Raw genomic sequence first — 22,169 nt, forward strand, 5'->3', positions numbered from 1 at the left:
AGTTTTTACAAAATTATCCTTTGAATGTATAGGACACGGTGATGCTCATACTTATGTCTGGAGAAATATATATTATAGATTGAAAAGTATTGGATCTCCAATCGCCACCTATGGGGAAAAAAATGCAGCTTTAAAGCCTCATTTTCTTGTCTTGAGGGAGATATTTCTTGTTCCGCCATCGCTTGGGGAAAGTGCCAGAGCTGTGCGGCTCCACCCACTCATCAGTGTCTTACGATCCTGTCCGCCGTCATCGGTCGCCACTCACGGAAAAGTGTCAAAGGGCCTTTGACGGGACTGAGCAGTTTATTCTTTTAAGTCAGGGAGAAGTCGATTTTATTTTGGAGGAAAGGCGTTCACAAAGAGACCAATTTCTTGTAATATTAGTAGTGACGCTACTATTTATTGTAGTATTTAATAACAGCACTATTTATGGTCAAAATAATGAATTAAAGTGTGTCATTGTGCTTGCGGTAGCTTTGGAGGCAGGTGGTCATTTTGTAACTGAGTTCTTAAACATAAGCCACTCCCTCTCCTCTAGCAGGAGGTATTTCATTGGTTCTAAGGTTGCTAAGTGACACTGGCCCAACATCATTTGGTTTCCTTGGTTACCATTCGTCTCCTGGACACACTTTTTCTTCTTTCTTTTCCAGTTGTAGACATTTTTTTCTTCCTTTTTTTCATTTTAGATTTTAGAAAGGGAAAGAATACAAATTAAATAAATCAGAATATTAATTCAATCACTTTTTCTACTCCTATTTTCAATAAAAAGTTCAATGAAAAAACCAAACAAAAAGTTGCTATGTAAATATATTGTGTACAGTTTGTATCTGTAACTTGTCAGTCTGTCATTGGTGACAGAGTCTGTCTTGCTTATAACGCACGCTACCAGTAAATAAAAAAGGAAAAAGTATATTTAGACTGTATGGTCCCTTGAAAGCAAGTTTTAAATTAATATCTGATGTATATTCCTGTAACATTGCATTTTTATCTGAGGAATGATGTTATTAAAAAACTGCAAATAAATTGCATTTCCTACATTTTTGTTTGTTGTTTTATTCAGCTTATTGTTGGTTGTAGGAATGAAATAAAGTTTAACAACAAATTTTGATGAAAAGCAGGCAAAGTGCAGAAATTAGGAATAACTGATGTTAGTTTTTCAAAATAAAATCATTTCAGATTTCTTAACAAACATACTTTTAGAAACTTTTGGGATAGAATAAGTGAATGAAAAGAACTAACTTTTGCTTTTGCTGTTTTGTCATTTTAAAAAAGTAAAAACATGATTCAATTTTAATTTAAAATAAATATATTTTCATTTCAAAATTGTCCTTTTTTTCCCTCATTTCAGTGCTAATTGGAACAATACAAATTAGAGAAACGCTGCGTTCATAATAGTGTTGGAATGATGGAAAAAATGACTGAAGGACTCGGAAAATATACTTGAATGTCAAACAACAAATCTCACCTCATGAATGCAGAATCATTTAATGCATCTAAACAAAAGTTAATTTATTTGTAGTGCACCAGAAAAGAAAATAATGATTAGAGTTATCATCGTAATTTATTCCATTCATGCGAGCCAGATTAAATACTTTCCCCTGCTTTATATGTTACTTTTAGCTAAGATAATTTTGTTTTATGGAATCAGTTTTTTTTAAATTAAAAAAGTATATATGCAAACTTTAGAACTGTCTATTTTTAATATAAAATTATGGGGCAATACATTTTAAAGACATTACATTTCTTTAATATAGAGTTTATTTATACATTTCTTACATTTTAAAGTTGGATTTAAAAATGTTAACAGTCCAAATGAAGTTGCTACAGTGGATTTTAAAAGAAAACACTTTTTAGACTTTTTTTTTTAGTTTCGAAATTAAACAAATGTGCTTTTTTCACTTGGGTTTTAAAAATCTGATTTTATTATTTTCTAATGGAATTAGATAGTTTTTAAGAGTGTTTTCACTGTAAGGTTGAAAGGTTTAATGAATTTAAGCAGCTTACCTAAAATTATAGATAAAATGTATTTATCAGATTTTATCATCGTTTGTGAAAACGATTAAATTCTAAGAGTTGATGAATTGTTTTAAAATGTTTATAGAAGGCTCACATTTTATAAAAACTGCTAAACCTTCATTTTTTTTAAATAGATGTGTTTATTAAAGACGTGCTAACATAAAGTAACAAATGAAAAACAAGAATTCATGGATTTTCTGTCTTGCCCGACATTTTAATGCAATAAATTCTGACCTATAATCACAGGAAGTATTTGTATGACAACTTTACTATTTATTTGACCAATTTGAAAGTGCTGAAGCTGACAAAATTCACTGAATAGAAGAAATGGAAACATAAAAAAACATCATTAAAGTTTAAAAAAGGCACAAACTCAACACTTGATTTATCAAAAGGTAACCCGTTACTTGTCAGGTTTATGAGTTGCCAGATGTCTCTTCAGGTTTCCTTGCTGGGAGAACTCCTTCTCACACTTGGTACATTTAAATGGTTTAACTCCGCTGTGACTGAGAGCGTGCCTCTTCAGACAGTTCACGGTCAGAAAGCGTTTAGGACAATCCAGGCAGGCGTACGGCCGCTCCCCCGTGTGAGAGCGCAGGTGCACCGTGAGATGCCCCTTGCAGGAGAAGCCTTTCCCACAGTGGATGCAGGTGTACGGCGTCTCGCCCGTGTGAGTCCGATCGTGCATGTGCAGCTCCCCCGAGGAAAAAAACGACTTTCCGCAGGTGGTGCACAGGTAATTCTTCTCCCCTTTATGCATCTGCATGTGCCTCACAAAACCGTTTTTGCTGAAGTTTTTCCCGCATATGTTGCACAAGTTGGTGGGGCCGGCGTGGAGTCGTTTGTGCTGATTTAGGGAACTGTTGCACAGGAATCCTTTGTTGCACAGGTCACATATGAATATTCGTCCTTTTTTGTGTATTCTTTGGTGATGGTAATAGCCCGACTGGCTGGAGAAACCCTTCTCACACTGGCTGCAGTGGTACCGGGAGCTGTGGATCCTCATATGGAACTTCAGCTGATTGGGGTGTTCAAAGACCTTCTCACATAGCTGACATTTAGTCTCTTCCTCTGAAAAGTTTTTGTTCACAGGTCGCATGCTTAGAAATCTTTTATCAACCCCTGTAGGTTCTTTTCTTCTTTGGGATTTCCTGTTTTCCGCCTTGTCCTTATTCTGTTCACAGTTCAGTTTCTTGTCTGGGCTATTTTTCTTTACACATTTCTTTTCCTTCTTCGAATTCTTTTCTAATTTCTTATTTTTTATCTGAATATCCGAACTTCCTGTTTTTGAAGATACCTTTTTGGGTTTGATCCCCGACTTCTGGTGCTCCTTCTGGATGTGCTCGTGAATCTTTTTCATGCACAAGTGTGCAAACGAACACTCGGGACAGATGTATAAGTGAGATACTAGACCTGAAACCAGAAAAAAGCACAGAAATTTAGAAAGATTGGACAGAATCATTCCAGACATATTCTGATCCGAGACTGACCGGACTCTTTTTTTGGATCCCAGTCTTCTGGGGTGTCCTCTAAGCTTTCGGCAGACTCTTCGTCCAAATCCTCCAAGCTCCTCCCATCACTGTCATAATTATCATCATCAGCTTCAGTGCAATCTATTGCGAGTCTTTCTTCTACGTTTTCAGGTGGATGAGCCAACGTGTGCAAAATGATATCCTCCTCATCGGGCGTCAGAGCTGCAAAATATCCCAACTGCAGTCAGTATTTGGCACAAAAAATTAGACATTCTCCAAATTAGGAAAATAAAGAAGACAAAAATGTTTGTTCTGACTTGAGCTGAGAGTCCCCCGCTCTCTGTATTGAAGGAGAAGAGTCTTCAAAGCAGCAGGATCAGACAGACTGCGTGAAAACTCTTCTGGGGCAGATGAACCAGCGAGCAGGGCTGACGTCTAAAAGAACAGTCGGTCAGTAAAACCCGATCTCAGGTCTGAAGATTAATCAATTTGACGATTTAACATTGGAAAAACTACATAGAAAAACTTAACAAGTTATCAAAATCAACCATTTAACACACAAATATTGTGCCTTAAAAAATAATATTTGACATTTCCTGTAAACAACTGAATTTTTCTGAACACATAACTCTAAATCTGTTATACAGATAAAACAACTGTGATGCTTTTACCTCCTGAAGATCCGGTATAGGCAGAAGTTGCTCCAGTCTAACCAAAAACACAGACACGAGCTGCTGGATCTCTTGGTTGAAGGCAGAGCCATATTTTTGGGGAAAAACTTCCTATGGGCATTCCAGAACATGTAAACATATCATTATGAAAGGTTTAAATAAGAAAAAAAAATGCTTAATTGATTAAAAAAGGCCCTGTATATTTATGAAATCCACAAATTATTTTTTTATGAACTATTCTATTGTTGACAAATACACATTTTGTCAATTTAAATTGATTGGAAAGCATTTTTTCATAACCAAAGATGGTTTAAGAAAGCTTAAACTTGGTAAAAAAAAATTTTCAAGTTCAAAGTAGAAAAACATTAAAATTAATTATTTTTTTTTTCTAATTCTCAAGTTCAGGAAATATTCATGGATACTTACGTGAAAGAAAATCTCTTTTTCAAATGAGTCGCTCAAGATTTTCTGAACAAGGGTGGCAAAGTTTCTGTAGGACATACTTAGGATTTCACTGTTTTCCTGAAAAACAATTTTGGACATTAAAGTGATAAAACTAGTTTATATTTCCCTTTAATATTATTTTATGTGAAAATTGGATACTTCTTTTAAAAACCCACCATCTGATCATTGGCGCTCAGCTCAGAGCTGCAGGAGTGGATTTTATCGAGGTGGTTCTGGATGGTTTTTAGGTTAGTGACACCATCAACCTGACATAGCTCCAAAACTAGCTGTAGTAGACACCAAAACATTCATTTTCAATAGCTATAAATGCACCTTATCTTCTATGTTATTATCATCAAAATGTAAACTGATCAATTTAAGCATCACATCCACATAAGTAACTTCACTGTAACTCCTCACCCTTGCTCTCAAGCCCATAATGAGTTGAGCTTTTTGAATGGGATTCAGGATCTCTGGCACAATCTCTATCACCAAGCTGATGAAGTCCAGCACTTTATCATACTGGAGCACACTGCGCTCCTGAGCTACCCGCCACACTAAGGCGGACATCAGTCTCACTGGAGGCACGAGCAGCTGCAAAGAAGCCGGGGGAAGTCGTGCGCCTGCAAAGAAGAGGAGTTGTGTCCATAAAAAGGTTGATTAAGTTTAGAAAAACACGTAACGTGTTAGCTAACATTAGCTTTGGATTCCCCTTCTTTTCAAAAAAAGTTGTATTATATAGTGTTAAAATGAGATATTGACATCAAAATAAACAAACAATCGCACATACCTTTGTAACTTAACGCCATTTTGGTAAGTAATAAACATGAAAAACGAGGAACAAACGTCAAATCTTATTAGAACGCTAAACCAAAATGACTTCCGGATTAACCGGATGTTGTGAAGAATCGAGATTCTGCGCTTTCTTTCAAAACAAAAGCACGTCTTCTTTTTAAAAATACCGTAATTACCAAAATGTTTACTATTTGCGACTGTAGTTATTTTTTATTTGCAACTCTTATATTTTACAGTTAAACGTGAGGTTTTCAGTTTTATAACTTAACAGTTATCATGCTATTTTTATAGCAAAACCTTAAAAAAAATTTTTGGCGGTGGCGCTACTACTTTTTTCGGCTTTCCATGCACCAATAAATAAAAGAATGGATTTTATTTGTGAAAAAAATATCTGCTACTTTACCACACAACCTTTTACTTTTTGGGGAAAAAACAACCATACAAGTCGAGCAAAAGTCACAAGGTGTTTGCTGCGAGGTCATGTGGTGGGAACCAAAAGACATTGAAGGGCACGACAGCCTGATAAAAACGTGAAACACCCTCTGGTGTTTTAAACACGCCCAGACGGCGCTCGCCGTGACTGCCAGCAACAAACAGGCTCAGATCAAAGCAGCATCTCTTCATCATGCTGGCAGCTCCGGGCCGACGGAGGAGGAACACGTTGTTTTAGTGTTTTGTTTGTGCGTAAACTTGGATAAATAAGGTGTTTTTTGGGGGGGTCACAATGGGAAGAGGCAGAGAATCGGCGATATCCGACGCGGACTTCACGTTTATCAGCCCAGCTGTGAAGTATCTGCTTTTTCTTTTTAATTTTATATTCTGGGTAAGCAATCAAACCATAAAAGGGAAATTATTTGTGTTTGGGAGAACTGAAAATCTGCTTTTTTTTCCTGTTTCCCAGTTGTTTTTCAGTCTTCCAGCCATGCCAAAAGATAAATCTGCATTTTTGTGTTTGATTTAGTTGCTCTTTAACTCGAGTTCACCAAGTTCCAGGAAAAAAAAAGTGCAGAAACTTCCATTTATGCAAAATGTGTCCACATAGGCAGAAATAAAACAGGTAATAAGTAATGATCACTCACTAATTTATTTCTAACATGATCAGAACTGGAAACAGCAAAGTTGTTTTTCACAGTCAGCTGATCCTAACAAGGAGATTTCTTAGTAGAGCTGATCTTTCAGATTAATTTCTGTTTGTACACATACAATAAGTATTTAAAGCAAATGATCAGGAAGAATTCTTTAATTGCCTTCAACAAAGTATGTTTTTTTTAATGTTACCACAGAAATGAACGTTACTTTGTCTGTTTGCCATGTTCAAACAGGACGAGGCTGTGTGAAAACTTGAACCTCTACAGCTTGGAATGTACAGTTATTTCTTCGCCTTAGGCTACACATTAGGATTTGTGAACAAAACACTATTATAATGTATTTTCTGCTTCTTTTTTTGTCTGAAATATTCTGTTATAACCAAAAAAAAAGTTAACAGGAAGCTTTAAAGAATGGTAGACCAGGCTGGTTCTTTTCTCCCGGTCTTTGGTAACTGGATCCTTTTCATTCAGGGTGGGAAACGTGTTTCTGAAGCCTCACTATTATTCTATGAGGCTGTGTAAAGGACAAGCTTGTGAAAGAGCCTATTTTGTTTTATTAGAACAGTATAGATCACTGCTGGGTTAGTCAAATGCAAACTTTTTTTGATGGATTGTACACTGACATTTCATTTCCTGTTAATAAAATTTTAATTTATTATCATTTTTTTTAATCAGGTGCAGCATGTGTGACTCATATTTTATTTCTCTTTTCTTCTCAGATAATTTCCTTTGTCATGGTGGCGATTGGTGTGTATGCTCGCCTGATAAAGCAAGCAGGTACATGATCAGATGAGTCAGGAGAAAGCAAATAAATGTTTTTATTGCTGACTGAAAAACAGAAACTGATCTTTTTTTTTTTTTTTTTTTTTTTAACGGCCTTTAAAACACTGCATTCTTCTCTGCTTCAGAGACAGCTTTAGCTTGTCTGGCAGTGGACCCTGCCGTCATGCTCATGGTCGTGGGAATCTTCATGTTCATCGTCACCTTCTGTGGATGTGTGGGCTCCTTACGAGAAAACTTATGCCTCCTGCAGACAGTAAGTTATTTTTTTATCTGTAGCAGTGCTAAAATTCTTTTGAACTGTGTTTGTTTAGGATTTTAATGAAAAAAATCAGATTATTTCAAATCTGCTGAGATGTTTGAGGCTAAAAAGGTGTGCGGCTTGGAATCAAGCATGGGAATATCTCTAAAATGTTACTTTAACCCTATATAACCATTCGTATCATATTTGATACAAACATTTCTGAGACTCCTATCTCGGAAGATGAACCCAAAGTTTCCTTAAAAACCTGTTGGATACATCTTGTTTTCTGGCCTGTAGTTCATCATCCTTCCACTAGAGGCAGTAGGAGGGCTTTTCCTGCTCATTTCAAAATGGCAGCCTCCGTGAAATCTCAAAAACACTTTTGGCGGGAAAAAGTTATGCTAATTTCCACATTTTATTGGCGAGAATAACTCATGTATTGTTCCTTTTTTGATTGCTTCTTTCTTTTGAAAGAATGAAAAATTAGGTGATAATTAATTCTTTATAATCCAGATATAAATTGTTAAAAATGTGTGGATCACATTTGAGACAGTGGGTTGAAAAACACCTTAATTAAAAGAATATTTTCCGTCAATTATTTGATGCGGTTGACTTTACAGGGTTAAAGACCTAAAAAAAAATTATTATTTTTTATTTTTTGTTTTTAGCATGTTCTTGTTGCATTTTTCTTATGAAGGAGGATACATATGAAGAAAATTAAGCTTAAATTTGCATTTCTGATTATTTATTTATTTATTGAAATTGTGCTGAATCAGATCTACAGTCGGAAGCGGATAAAGATAGGTTGAAGGTGGGAGGGGCTGTAAGGTAGCAGGAGAGTATGAAAACAGATGGATGATGGGATGTGGGGGCGGGATCAACTCATAGACAGTTTCTGCCAGAAACTTTGTCCCAGAAAACAACATTTTTTTTGCAAAAAATAAAATGTAATCATAATTAAAAGACCAGTTATAAAATAGATAAAAAAGATGATCAAAGTGGGACTTTAAAAACCTCAAAAGCAGCAAATAAAGAGCTGTAGCATTTCTTAGATTTTACACCTTTTGTGCTTTGCAGCAGCTATGACGAAGTCTCAGAACAGATGCTGTAACTTGAGGATTTTTGTTCTCTCTTCTCTTAGTTCTGCATCAGTCTGACAGTCATCTTCATTCTGCAGCTGATTGCCGGTATCTTGGGCTTCATCTTTTCCGATAAGGTAATTCCTTTTCATCAGAAGAATATAAGCAATAGATCTTTTTATAGCTTCAACTGCATATAACAGTTATTGAAAATACAGAAAATTCTTTTTCCTTTTTGTTTTAGAGTCAATAGATGCATAAAGTGGTTTTAAAAGGGTCAAAAACATTAATTTTGTTTTATGTAGTCCAACATTGAAGTCTAATTGTGTTTCCATTTTTTTAGGGAAGAGGTAAAGTAACAGAGATGATCAATAAATCCATCGTCCACTATAGAGATGACATCGATCTGCAAAACCTCATCGATTTTGGCCAAAAAGAAGTAAGAATTCCGCTTATGTTTTCTCTTAATAATTACTATTTAAAAATTGTCTTCTTTGTTCTCTTAGTTCCGCTGCTGTGGCGGTGAGGCCTTCACCGACTGGTCCCAAAACATATATTTCAACTGCAGCGACAAAAACCCGAGCAGAGAGCGCTGCTCCGTCCCTTTCTCCTGTTGCATCATGACCAAAGATATGGTCCGTTTTAGACTACATTTGTTTTATTTATGTTTATCATAGCTTTAACTCATTGTTTCACTTTAGCAGATATTCAACACTATGTGTGGTCAGGGCATGCAGGAATTAACGTACATCAGAGCAGGAGAACACATTTATACCGATGGCTGCATCGACAAACTGGCGAACTGGATCCACAGTAACCTGTTTATCATAGGAGGCATCGCTTTGGGGCTTGCTATACCGCAGGTACTGTAACATAAATACTAACAAACATTAAGTCAAAACTTTTACAAGTAGTAACGTTCCTCTGCGCTTCTTTTGCAGCTGGTCGGCATGCTTCTGTCTCAGATTTTGATCAATCAGATCAAAGACCAGATCGAGCTGCAGAACTACAACGCCAGGCACCGCTCAGACCCGTGGAGCTGAACCAAATCCGGATGTTTTTAAACAGCACCGACTGTCATGCACTTTAGTGACTTCTAAAGAGAATGGAATGTTAGTGTAAGATGCAAAACTCTGCTGCCCCCTTCTGGACACTTTCAATTTTCAAACTGATAGAGATGCTACAAGAACATTTCTTACTTATTTGTTGTCACAAATGCCTTAAGTATAACATTGTGGTATTTATTCTGAAATAACTTTTAAAAAAAGGAGAACTCATTCATTTAAATTTATTCAACTTGGAAGAGTTGGAAGAGTGTCCACCCTGAGACTTGGAAGATTTAGACTAAAAATGGGACTAATTGCTTGACGCTCAGCATTAAAAGGTTCAGGCCCAGATGTGCAATAACCAATTTAACTTAATTTAAAAATGCATGTTGTTATAAACCTATTTTTAAAAGAAAGAAGTGAACATATAGTTGTTTTTCTTCACTATTATGACATTTCATTTTTGGATTATTTACATTATCCTCAATCTCTTTTTTATTTTATTTTACCAAATTAATACTTGAAATACACAACTTTTTTATTAAATTAAATTAACACTAACAAATGTGTGTTTTTACTGAGAAAATGTCTGCATTCTGTAACACTGTCTCCTAATTTGTTGTTGAAAACAGGCATAAATAAATATTAAGTATCATTTTTTTCCCTCTATATGAAACCTTTAAATTGAATACTTGTAATGTAAATGCAGCAGAAATGTACGTGACGCAAGTCCTGAATCCAAACATATCATTTGTCTGTTATTTTACAGCTGCGGTGGCGGTAAAGAGCGCAGCAAAGAGTGAAATGTAATTCAGGAAGAGAAAACTAATGAAAAGAGTCTTCCATTGTATGCTTTAAATGTATGTGTGATTTATAGTGTGTATATATACTGTAGGTGCTTGTAGCTCTGAGCTCCAGCGCTCTGTGTGTGGTCCTTTTTTTTTTTTCTTTTTTTTTTTTTTGGCCTGTGACTCACTCAGGCAGACATGTTACTGAGTTTTAAGGAGGCCCGGACCCACACGCACTCGAACAAATACAGGACAGAGCAGAAGCAATGGAACTGCTCTCTGATGCTTTGCAAAAGGTAGTTTACTACAAGTATGCTTAGTCTATGGTAAAAATGGGGCAGTATACTTAAAGTTTACTTTGTATTTATTATTTATATATTGTAAGCGTAAAATGTTCCACTTCCTACACTTTGTATGCCTGCCTTCCACTTTCATACTTAATAAAATAAACTTCAGGTGAACTACTTTTTGCTAAATATGCATTTTTTTTTCAATAGGTGGAATATAAAACATCTGGTCGGATAAATTCATCTTCCCCACATTCACTTCAATAACCATGTAAAAGGCTCAGATTGTTATGGAAGTCCCTAAGAGAAAACTGACCAAAAGTTGCTGTTAATAACATCCTTAAATTGGACATTTCCACTTTGACTCCAAATCCTTAAAATATGTATATGCTTTTTTTAAAAGTCCAATTCTGTGTTGTTTTACTTCAGGATTAAAAAAAAAGGATAAAAAACTTTTACATAAATGTCTATTGTTTCAGCATAAAAAACTGAAAAATGCCATCAAATATTTTAGGGTGACAGTGAGGTTTAATTAATGCATTAGAAGTAAAGGGAGCGATTTACAAAATAAGTAACATCTCACAAATAATATTAAATCCTCAAACAATAAGTTGTATTTAGTTTTTTTTTAAAACAACATTGTAAATATTTTTTTATAATTGTTATTTTAATTCTAGTATAATCCACTTAAATTCTATACATATCATCATTTGTGGTTCCTGTTATTTTTCCACATCAAAATAATACAAAAGGAACATTATTAGAACATAACATGTGGTCATGTCTTTGCATGATTTAAAGTGTTGCTCATCATTTTTTTTTTTTTGCCATCACATTATACTACTGTACTCCCAAGAATATTGGTGAACAAGGTTCTCTTTCATCAAGGTCAGGGATCGGCAACCTTTAACAGTAAGCGAGCCATGTGGGCTTGTTTTCTACTGATCAAAACCTAGAAGGAGCCACATAGTTTGACTGTAGCCTTTAAGAAATTTGGATTTGCATTCATGTCTATTTTTTGCTACAAACAAAAGCAAAAAGAAACTAGCATTTCTCAAAATAGGATTTTTTTTAAACTTATTTTCAAAATAAAAGATGCTCTGTGCCAAACAAGATAATCTCAGTGCAGCTTTGGGCAGCTAGTAATCAATGTTGTGCAGCCTAAGATAATATGTACTTTTAACTCAAAAAAGATCAAACTTTTTACCAAAGTTTTCCTTTGCATATGAAATCAGTGCATTCTGGAGGTAGCGTTGAGCAAACAAAACATCTTTAGGTCAACAGGGATGTAAAAACCTACATAGTTTATCATGTTAGTGCACCTCAGCCATCAATTTATAAATGTAACTAATATAAATTAAATTAATGCTAATTAAGTAATCCTTACTTTAAAAGAAAGTGTTCTTTTCTTTCCTCTTTTTCCTCTCTTTGTCCTCAGCAGTCTTACTCTACTAGGTTTTGTTATTTTAGTTTGGGGTTGGTAGTCTTAGTTTGCAGGCTTTGTTTATTTGTTTTCTTTAAGTAGTTTTGGTTAGGCAGCTATTAACAGGGACCTAACGGTCAATACAGTCTCCATGACTTATTTTATGTTTGGCCAATAATTGATACACCCCCATTAAATACTTTGGAACATTTAAAAAACTTTTTGAGAGCAGATAAAACATATCCTTTCAAAATAAAAGCTCTAATAGAAACATTTTTTTAAATAAATGTACTTTTGATGTATTTTTTTCATTGTTGTTCAAGATCATTTTCTTCTACACCAAAACATGGGAGCTCGACCTGTCAGAGGAGGACTTTCAGAAGGTCTGCCATAAGGCACATTCTTCCACTTGCAGAGGGGGGGATGGGAGAGGAGAGGCTTTGTAGCCCTGGCTTTCCCCCTCCATGTGCATACCAGAGACAAGAAAACAAAGCCACGCAGAGCTGCGACTCCCAGAAGCAGAAAAAAACACACATCATCGGAGGGGATTTTTCTCCAGACACTCAGAGGGATGTCACATTTTTGGGACATGCACAGAGATCCACGGCGTCACATCTCACCCCAGTTTTTGGCTTGTATTATGAAGGGGTGGCGCATGTGAGCCAGAGATCCTGTTACAGGGATCCAGACTTTTCCAACTTTTTTTATGGAAGTGGGGGAGGGCGAAGCTTCAACCTTCGTCTCCCTTCTTTGCCTTAAACACCTTAAAAAATGAAGATTTTACGGTGTTTTTCCAGCGTCTTTTTCTCTGGATGAAGACACTTTCAGGGACTTTTAGTAATGAAGGAATTCTGGGAAATCGTGGGAAAAGCGCACGAAAACAGCAAATTAAAAAAGTTCGAGAGGACTTTGTAATAACTTTAAAGTGTTTTGACGCTTTTCCTTCAACCATGTCGCGTTTGGAAAACTCTTCTAGTGCTGAAGACGGTTGTATGGACCACTGAGGAGTTTGGATCAGGGAATCTCCGGGAATTTTAGTTTTTCCACAGCTGAGTTTTACACCATCAAGATGTCTTCCCAGGGTTGGAGCCCCATTGTTGGAGTTTACGGGATGCTTTGCGTCTGGACCGCCTGGTTTTCGGGCTGCGGGGCGGCGTTGTCCCCGAACGGGACGATATTTGAGGATATGTGCAAAAAAACGACAACTTGCGAGGTCCTTAAATACAACACTTGTTTGGGGTCTCCTTTGCCGTACAGCCACACTTCTCTGATCCTGGCGGAGGACTCCAGCAGCCAGGAGGAAGTTTTTGAGAAACTCACCATGTGGTCTGGTAAGATTTTATCAGACATTAAAAAAATAATCATGAAAAAATAGATCTAAATTAAAACAAAAAACGCTAAAACTATACAATCCATGTATTACAACTTACATAAATATAAGGCACTACTTTTTGTCCAAACGAGGTCTCAAACATAAACAATAAATGAAACATTTTTTGGTCTGCTTCTGGTTCACAATGATTTGAATACATAAATAATTAGGTTTTAAGTGGTATTTCATGAGAAAATACCACAAAAACATCAACATTTTAACCTAAGTATGGATAATGTGTGTACTGTAAAAGTAAAAATGGATTATTAAAGGTATGAAAATAACAAAGTGGACCATTTAATGAATTGGAAAAAAGAAATATACAGATTTTTTTGTCTTTACACACTGCAAGAACTTATACAATTAATAAATTAAGGCATTTTCTGTATATTAGCACTTACTGTTACTTTATTTTACCTCATAAGATAAATCGTTTTGCACTAAAACAAAGTTAGTGCATTCAAATGTTTTAAAATCCACAATTAAAACCCCTATTCTGCTTATATTTCCATTCACCAAAAGATTTTTATTATCGTTTAAAATTACTGTCAGTATCCTTCAGGAATATGTAACTAGAAACAATATCAACACCTTATGTCTTGAAGAAATTTAGCTCAGTTTCTGTCTCTTTCAAAATAAAATCCCTATCAGAAAAGTGTTAGGAGTTTGTATACATTTCTGGTAATAGCTGACTTTTGCTTTTATTGCTAGAAATGGTAAAACAGGGGTGTCCAAACTTTCAGCAAAGATGGACAGATTTAGTGAGATAAAACGTGTGAGGATCTGACGTTCTTTAAACCCCTATAACATTAAATGCAAACAAACTTCTTAATGCAGAGGAGTTAAACATTTGTTGAACACTAAAACTGCATTTTTAAAACTTCAACACAATTATGAAATAGATATATAGCATTACCTATTACCCAATTCTAATGTGAATGCTGTAAGCTGAATTTAGCCACCGAAGATGCTAGTGCTGATAGCTGAAGATGCTGAAATTGATAGCTAAAAATGCTGAAGCTAATACCCCACTAAAATATTAGCTAAATGCCATATTAGCCTAAAAAACAGTTACCATGTAGCTGAAAAATTGTTAAAATTCAAAATATCCTAAAAAACAAAAAAAAGTCTAAATCAGCCAAAATAGTTAGCATGTAAATATTACCCTGACTCCAAAACCCTAAAAAAAATGAAAAAGAACAGCCTAAATTAGCCAGAACAGCTAACATGTAGCTTACATATTAGCTAAACTCCAAAACAGCCTATAAAACTTAAAAAAGGCCTAAATTAGCCCAAACACTTAGCATGTAACTGAAATATGAGCTAACCTCCAAAGCAGCCAAAAAAATCTTGGTACATGCCAAAATAGTCCAAAAAGCTAGCAGAATGCCATTTTTTTCACTTTAAACCTGCACCTTTTTAACATAATTATGAATGATAAAACGGCAGAAATATTATTCCAGAATAAATCATCTTAAACCTTAAACAACTTTCTAGATTTTACCCTCCATAAAAATAGTTTTTGTCAAAATTGTTAAAGTTAGAAATGTGCACAAGATAAATGTGCATTAACATGTGCATTAACAACAATAAAATAAAAAAATGATCTGGGGGGGCTGGATACAATTATCAGTACAACAAATAGTACTATAAACAGTAAAAAAAAAAAATAATTGAAAAGGTTTGAGGTGAATATACGAGATGCAGTTTATCTCTGATAGTGCAATGATGAGCTATACTTTCTTATGATATTTGGGAAGGATTTTCTGTAGAAATGTATTAATATAATTAAGTAAAATGGGTTTGTCCAGATGTTGACATTTATATTTTCAGTAGCATAATGGAGGCAACAAACAGTCTTTTACTGTCTGCTTTTTTCACATTGTAGGTTTACGTAATGCTCCTCGGTGTTGGTCAGTCATCCAGCCGCTGCTCTGTGCCGTCTACATGCCAAAATGTGAGAACGGTCGAGTTGAGTTGCCCAGCCAGAGCCTGTGTTTGGCGACACGTCGGCCTTGCAGCATCGTGGATCAGGAGAGAGGCTGGCCAGAGTTCCTCAAGTGTGATAAATTCCCTGTGGGATGTTCGGTATGCCCTCCTGATCATTTTTCTTTAATTCTAAGGAAAGTCATTTAATGCACTCCCGACTTAACCTTTCAAGACAAGTTGGTTTCTTTTCCCTAATTATTTTCAAATTGTCCCACAAGCTTCCCTTACTTGCCTCCTCTGTTTGCAGAATGAGGTTCAGAAGCTGAAGTTCAACACGTCGGGCCAGTGTGAAGCTCCCCTGGTGAAGACAGACATTCAGTCCAGCTGGTACAAGGATGTGGAGGGCTGTGGAATCCAGTGCGACAACCCGCTATTCACCCAAGAGGAGCACAATGATATGCACGCTTACATCGCTTACTTTGGCACCATCACCCTCCTCTGCACTTTCTTCACTCTGGTGAGATGTAAACATGCTTGTCAAATCATGTCAAGGAGTTTGTTTTTTTAAAAATGAGATGCAAAAAAGATTTTTTTAAAAATTGATCACTTTGTCTTCAGCCATCTCTGTTTTTTTATCTTCAGGCCACATTTCTTGCCGACTGGAAAAACTCCAACCGCTACCCGGCTGTCATTCTCTTCTACATCAACGCCTGCTTCTTTGTGGGCAGCATCGGCTGGCTGGCCCAGTTCCTCGATGGAGCCCGCAAAGAGATTGTGTGCAAGAGCGACAACACCATGCGACTCGGCGAGCCCTCGTAAGCGTAACGGATAAATCCCTGCGAGGAACTGACCGAAATATGGCAAGCAAAACCGGTCAATAATTGCCGGGAAAAGCACAGTAAAAATGGTGTAAATTAAGCCGCCTTGTATCGGTCAGTGTAAAAGCGCCATTCCATCTCATCTTACCTACATATCCAAAATGCTATTCTAGCGCATTCATAACAGCAGGTCCAAAGCGGTGTTTTGCTGTGTCACATACGGGCGTCGAAAATGTCGCTATGCTACAATAAAACGTCTAAGGCAGAAGGTTCGGATCAGTAGAAAGTTAAAAAAAAAAAAAAAACAGCTGGAAAAAATAACAAGATAAAAGTCTAAAAATACTCTTGAAAAGTTTAAAAACATATTTGATCAAACATATACACATAAATATACTCTCACATATACTACATCAGAAAAAGTTCTCATTGAGGCCTATTTATAAAAAGAAAATATATTTGAAATTTGGACAAAAAACAAAAACATGTCGTTTCTAGTGACGTATACATGTCTTGAGACCAAATCTACAAAAACTGTTCAAATTAAACTTTAGTTTTGTACTAGGTTCTAACTGATTTATTGAAACTCTGGGAACATTTCAATATTTAAGATAATAAATATTATCCGTAGAACATGTCCAGGTGAGGCGCTGCACTCCCCGCTTTTTTGACACCTTTTGCTTGCCGTACTGCCCTCCTCGGTTATAGAGGCATGAGAAAAAGCCAAAGAGCATCTCTGTTAATCGCTAGGCCACAGCAGACGACTGGAAGTAACCTCTAGTCGTTTTATTTAAGCATAACAGTGTTTTTGATTCTCATATACAAGATAACAAAACTGCATTTTAGAAGCTGTTTCGAACACGCTAGAACGACACTTAGAGAGTTCCGTTTGTACGCTGGTCTTGACGGCGCAATTTACTTTTAAACCGTGCATTAAAAACATTTTTATGACAATTTTCTATGACGCGTTCCCTGGCGATTATTGACCCCGTTGCCTTGCCATACAAAAATGTCATGAATTCACAGCTCTTTTTTCCTCCTCCTTCACCAGATCCTCGGAAACGCTGTCGTGCGTCACGATCTTCATCATCGTCTACTACTCCCTGATGTCAGGGGTGATTTGGTTTGTCATGCTGACCTATGCTTGGCACACGTCCTTCAAAGCGCTGGGTACCACGCACCAGCCGCTGTCGGGTCGAACCTCCTACTTCCACATGGTCACCTGGTCCGTGCCTTTTGTGCTCACTGTCGCCATCCTCGCCATCGCTGAGGTAACCATGACGGTTAGGGAATTCTTTCCATCTACTTAAAATGATCTTAAATTCACTTTAATCTGCTTCTTTAAAGGTGGATGGGGACTCTGTCAGTGGGATTTGCTTTGTCGGCTACAAGAACTACAGGTATCGAGCCGGATTTGTTCTGGCGCCGATTGGAGTGGTGCTTCTAGTCGGTGGCTACTTTCTCATTCGGGGTGAGCGCACGACCATCTTAAATCAAAATACTATTATAATCACAGACATTTGGCACGACAAGTGATAACTTTTCCTTTTTTTTTAGGTGTGATGACCTTGTTTTCTATCAAGAGCAACCACCCAGGACTGCTAAGCGAGAAAGCAGCCAGTAAAATCAACGAGACAATGCTGAGACTTGGTGAGTTCTGCCATCAGGCTGTTTTAAATCCATTTCATACCACATAAGGTTCAGTCATGGTTAGACAAACCTGAACCGTTCTGCATTTCTCGTCTGAGGCTACAGAAAAAAAAGAAAGAAAGAAAAAAAGGGAAGGAATGTAAACACCACAGATATGTACGCCCATGAGCATTTCCTGTTTACTATGGCAAACGCACTGGATCATTCTGAATCCAAACATTTTTGTTATTCTAAAAATGATTTTTATGAATCACATTTTTATCTTCATTCAGAACCTTTCTTAGTTCTATATTGAGTCTTTTTGAATGACAGTATCTAATGTGTTTCTTGTCATCAGGGATATTTGGATTTCTTGCATTTGGATTTGTTTTAATCACGTTTGGATGCCATTTTTATGACTTCTTCAACCAGGCGGAATGGGAGAAGAGCTTCAGAGAATACGTGCTGTAAGATTCTGTGCAAACACTACTTTTTGACTCACACATATACTGACGCGACACAGTTTAGTAGTGTACGGAACCACATAGTAAACTCAGTACTATTACTAGTAATAAAAAAATAAATAAAAAAAACATACTTTTTTTGTTTAAGAATGGGGAAAAAAATTCTAAAAGTTGGACAAAATAATACTTTTTATGAGTTCTTCTACAGGGGATGTAATATTTTGTTATTTTAAAATGTAAGTATATCCTTTTATAAACGAGTTTAATAATTGTATTATTATAAAAAAACACTGTTTACTGACTATTCAGGTTAAGACCATTAAATGTATAAGTGTAAAGTGTATAATTGTGAATGTTTAAAACTGTATTTTATGTTACTTTAAAGTTTTATTGGGTAGAGGCTCTAATACATACATTTTTTTCATATATTTTATGTGCAAATAAATAAAATCAAAACAAAAAAATCTAAAAATCTAAAAGAGAACTGGACTGAGCGAGTGTGACATCACTCATAGGAAGCTATTTACTTCTGGCTCCACCCAGATGAAGTCAAATCAGTTGTTTTTTGACATCACCTTGTTGGAGCCAGACATAAGCAGTGATTGATCCGAGTCGGCTTGAGTCCTCGTTTATGGGAACCACTCTAGCCAATCAGAAGTGGGGGTTTTGGAAGTCCACACCCCTTCCACTTGAAAGTGTGTCAAATGTTTTGTTCGACGTGAAATCACTGTTACTGAGGTATTTGATTGAATAATCTGCAATAAAAAAAATCTTGAAAAAAATAATATTAGTAAGAAAATTTTTAAGAAAAAGGAACAGAGCAAGACTGCTTATTCTGACCAACTTCTCAGTAGAAGTCTATGGGATTTGGACTTCTCAGGTACTTCCTGTTTGGGGAGGCGTTACTCAGTCCAGTTTTCATATACAGTCAATGGTTAAAACACAAACTTCTTATGAAGCAGTCTGTATCCAGATATGTGTTCCCTTATAGAATCTTTAAGCAGCTGCTTTCTTTGCTCACAGGTGTGAAGCCAATGTGACAATTGCCTCCCAAACCAACAAGCCCATCCCAGAATGCACCATTAAAAACCGTCCCAGTCTGATGGTGGAAAAGATCAACCTTTTCTCCATGTTTGGGACTGGAATAGCCATGAGCACGTGGGTGTGGACTAAAGCCACCATCCTCATCTGGAAACGCACCTGGTTCAAGTAAGCGGGAAAAGGACACTTTGGCTCTTTCAGTGTGTGTTTTATTTTGAAATTTAAAGAGTGGTGTTTTTAAGACATTTTTGGCTTTTTCTTTAATTCTGACATTTAAAAATGATTAAATATATTTTATTTTTATGATATAGAGAAAAAATGCCTCTTATAGGTCACTAGTATAGCCATTGAATTTGCACAAATAAGCTTAAAGAACATAAAAAAATAAAGGTTAAAAAATAAAACAACTTCCAGATCAATCAAAAATACTTTTGTTTCTCTGCCAGGATCATTGGCCGCAGTGACAATGAACCCAAGAGGATCAAGAAGAGCAAGATGATCGCCAAAGCCTTTGCAATGAGGAAGGAGCTCCACAAGGACCCCGAGAAGGAGCTGTCCTTCAGCATGCACACCGTCTCCCATGATGGGCCAGTGGGTGAGCATTCAAGAGAGTTTTATGTTTGTTGTAAGTCTCAAAAGCAGTCATCATGTTAAGGTGCATAATAAAAAGACGATAAAAAGACAAAAATATAGACCATTACATACTTTCTACTGAGTTTTATTGAATACTAATCCTTTGTATATTGCCCTCTTGTGGTATTTAAGTGCAACTACAAGTTTTTAATTGAGACTTGAAGGGATTATTATGGTTCATATAAATCACATTTTCTTCTTCATTTCAAAATAAAAATAAACCGCCTTGTTGCCCAAAATACCGACACAAATTGTCTCTTGTTTTCATGGCACACATTTACCCAAATTTAGATTTTTTTTAATTAAAAGATTTGTTTTCTCTTTTTCACAGCTGGAATTAACTTTGACATAAATGAGCCCTCCAACGACATGTCGTCTGCATGGGCGCAGCATGTGACCAAAATGGTGGCGAGACGAGGCGCCATCCTGCCTGAGGACATTTCTGTCACCCCCACCGGTACCCCCGGTAAGTTTTTGAGCTAACGCTTCTTTGAGAGCTTACTTTCAAATAGACTGAAGTAGTTAGGACAAATTTGATAATTTTTGTGATCTTTCAACAGTACCTCCTCCAGAGGAAAGAAACAGACTCTGGCTGGTGGAGGCTGAGATTTCACCAGACATGATAAAGAGGAAGAAGAAGAAAAAGAAGAAGAGGAGGAAGGAGGTGCGCCCGGACGAGGAGGTGGCGGATCGCCAGCCTTATCCCCAGCGCGAGTTCGGCCGCAGCTCCGTGCCTCGGCTTCCCAAACTTCCCTGCAACTCCAGCCTAGTCGGCAACCTGCACCGACAGCAGAGGCAGCAGCAGAAAATGGAGGAAGAAGTCCTGCCGGGGTCTTGCTCGGACTTCCCACCTTCACACCCTCTTTCCTACGAGGAGAGATGCCCCTACCTGCAATGCCAGGACACCTGGAACAGGCACCACTGTTCAGAGGGCGTGGGTCTCAGACCTCGCTGGCAGCCCTCGACTTCAAACCGGCAGCTCGCTGGCTCTGCTTTTCCCCCTGGAGAGGCGGACCTCACCGATGGACTGACAGAAAGAATGGCTCACGTGGCTCGGGTACCAGCTGGCAGGAGGGCCGGTTATGGACCCATGCATTCCAGGACCAATTTAATGGAAGCAGAGCTCATGGATGCAGACTCTGACTTCTGAGAGCACAAAAAGTGCTCAGCGGTACATGGAGATTAAGCTAGAAAAAGTGCTGGATACTTTCACACTTATTACTAAGAGTTTCTTAGCTTGTCAAGATGAAAAATAGAACTCCTTAATGGATAAATGAAAAAAAAATGTATCTATGAACATTTTAAAGGCAACTCTGAGCATAGAGCAAGGCAGCTAAACTGTTCTTGGCTTGAAAATATATGTATATATTTTTCTTGAAAATAGAACACAACAATCTAGATCAGACCTGCTGCTTACAGAACAGCAACATGGACATGTTAGCACAGATTTGAACTTATCAGCCTCTTTGTTCAGAGTCTGGGCAATTCTAGCAAACCATCAGTATTTCCACATTTCATGTCTTATTGTTATATATTCCTCATGTATCACAACTATTCCGTCTGTAAATGACTTATAGTTCCATGCAGTTAACTCAAGAAGTAAATATAAGCAACACGGTGACATAAATGCATTTAAAGTAGTTAGAGTTAAGTTTTCTTTTAGAGCTTTTTACACTTATGTGCAAAGAAAAAGCTTGTAGAATACATTTTCGATGGCTACACAATAATGAGACTTCCTCCAACTTGAATGTATGTTCCAGAAATTATCACGCTCCCACAGTCACAGTCACAGTATCTGCTGCTGCGTCTATGCAGCTTCTGTACTTCGTCCTAATTATCACTCTTGCCTGGTGCAATGATGATAATGAATTATTTAGGTTTGCTTTTCCTAGAGAAATCCATATTACTACAATGTTTTTTCAACTTATGTCCATGTAAATATTTAAAACATCCTATTTTTGAAGCATTTTTTGTGTTTTGTATCACTCTGAACTTCATAAAAAGACATTTTTTTAAGTAGATTTTACTCCTTTAAGCTCCATTTTTCTCCTACTATGTGCTGTTTTTGTATATTTGTTGTACAAAGATTTTACTATATAGCTATTATTTGTAAAATTTTGAAAATTAAGGAAGGGAAAGTTTTTATTATTATT

General features: G+C 36.7%; 3 protein-coding genes across 4 annotated transcripts; 2 read left to right on the forward strand and 1 right to left on the reverse strand.

The window, feature by feature from the left end:
- Positions 1–2,136: 2,136 nt before the first annotated feature.
- Positions 2,137–5,899, reverse strand: LOC112158969 (zinc finger protein 436). Of its 2 annotated transcripts, none has more exons than XM_024292708.2 (8): positions 5,859–5,899; positions 5,024–5,226; positions 4,780–4,890; positions 4,586–4,681; positions 4,160–4,270; positions 3,806–3,923; positions 3,507–3,710; positions 2,137–3,429 (listed from the first exon to the last, which is right to left on the reverse strand). In XM_024292708.2, exons 1-8 carry the CDS (start codon positions 5,878–5,880, stop codon positions 2,420–2,422), a joined length of 1,875 nt encoding a protein of 624 aa, XP_024148476.1. In that variant the 5' UTR covers positions 5,881–5,899; the 3' UTR covers positions 2,137–2,419. The 2 variants fall into 2 exon arrangements, with proteins under 2 accessions (XP_024148476.1, XP_024148482.1); XM_024292714.2 differs by lacking the exon at positions 5,859–5,899 and adding an exon at positions 5,394–5,524.
- Positions 5,900–5,966: 67 nt separating this feature from the next.
- On the forward strand, positions 5,967–10,578 carry tspan33a (tetraspanin 33a). Its single transcript, XM_024288743.2, has 8 exons — positions 5,967–6,221; positions 7,206–7,263; positions 7,395–7,522; positions 8,652–8,726; positions 8,933–9,028; positions 9,096–9,224; positions 9,294–9,452; positions 9,531–10,578. The coding sequence occupies exons 1-8, from the start codon at positions 6,123–6,125 to the stop codon at positions 9,630–9,632; spliced, it is 846 nt and encodes a 281-aa protein (XP_024144511.1). The 5' UTR covers positions 5,967–6,122; the 3' UTR covers positions 9,633–10,578.
- A 1,912-nt stretch (positions 10,579–12,490) lies between these two features.
- On the forward strand, positions 12,491–21,301 carry smo (smoothened, frizzled class receptor). The gene is made up of 12 exons (XM_024289915.2): positions 12,491–13,464; positions 15,394–15,593; positions 15,742–15,951; positions 16,077–16,249; positions 17,301–17,520; positions 17,597–17,720; positions 17,807–17,899; positions 18,237–18,345; positions 19,366–19,551; positions 19,830–19,978; positions 20,348–20,482; positions 20,577–21,301. The coding sequence occupies exons 1-12, from the start codon at positions 13,203–13,205 to the stop codon at positions 21,164–21,166; spliced, it is 2,451 nt and encodes an 816-aa protein (XP_024145683.1). The 5' UTR covers positions 12,491–13,202; the 3' UTR covers positions 21,167–21,301.
- Positions 21,302–22,169: the final 868 nt, after the last annotated feature.

The sequence above is a fragment of the Oryzias melastigma genome, linkage group LG23, assembly GCF_002922805.2.
Source record: "Oryzias melastigma strain HK-1 linkage group LG23, ASM292280v2, whole genome shotgun sequence".
Taxonomy (NCBI): domain Eukaryota; kingdom Metazoa; phylum Chordata; class Actinopteri; order Beloniformes; family Adrianichthyidae; genus Oryzias; species Oryzias melastigma.

What these genes read in the sequence shown, in the direction of transcription:
- LOC112158969 (XM_024292708.2), bottom strand. Translation starts at nt 5,880, where the DNA reads ATGACCTCGCAGCAAACACCTT. An exon ending in TTATGGGCTTGAGAGCAAGG is followed by an intron (nt 4,891 to 5,023) that starts GTGAGGAGTTAC and finishes TGTCTACTACAG; the next exon opens with CTAGTTTTGGAGCTATGTCA. An exon ending in AAAAAGAGATTTTCTTTCAC is followed by an intron (nt 4,271 to 4,585) that starts GTAAGTATCCAT and finishes GAATGCCCATAG; the next exon opens with GAAGTTTTTCCCCAAAAATA.
- tspan33a (XM_024288743.2), top strand. Translation starts at nt 6,123, where the DNA reads ATGGGAAGAGGCAGAGAATCGGCGATATCCGACGCGGACTTCACGTTT. An exon ending in GCTTCATCTTTTCCGATAAG is followed by an intron (nt 8,727 to 8,932) that starts GTAATTCCTTTT and finishes CCATTTTTTTAG; the next exon opens with GGAAGAGGTAAAGTAACAGA. An exon ending in TCGATTTTGGCCAAAAAGAA is followed by an intron (nt 9,029 to 9,095) that starts GTAAGAATTCCG and finishes TTGTTCTCTTAG; the next exon opens with TTCCGCTGCTGTGGCGGTGA.
- smo (XM_024289915.2), top strand. Translation starts at nt 13,203, where the DNA reads ATGTCTTCCCAGGGTTGGAGCCCCATTGTTGGAGTTTACGGGATGCTT. An exon ending in CTCCCATGATGGGCCAGTGG is followed by an intron (nt 19,979 to 20,347) that starts GTGAGCATTCAA and finishes TCTTTTTCACAG; the next exon opens with CTGGAATTAACTTTGACATA. An exon ending in CACCCCCACCGGTACCCCCG is followed by an intron (nt 20,483 to 20,576) that starts GTAAGTTTTTGA and finishes ATCTTTCAACAG; the next exon opens with TACCTCCTCCAGAGGAAAGA.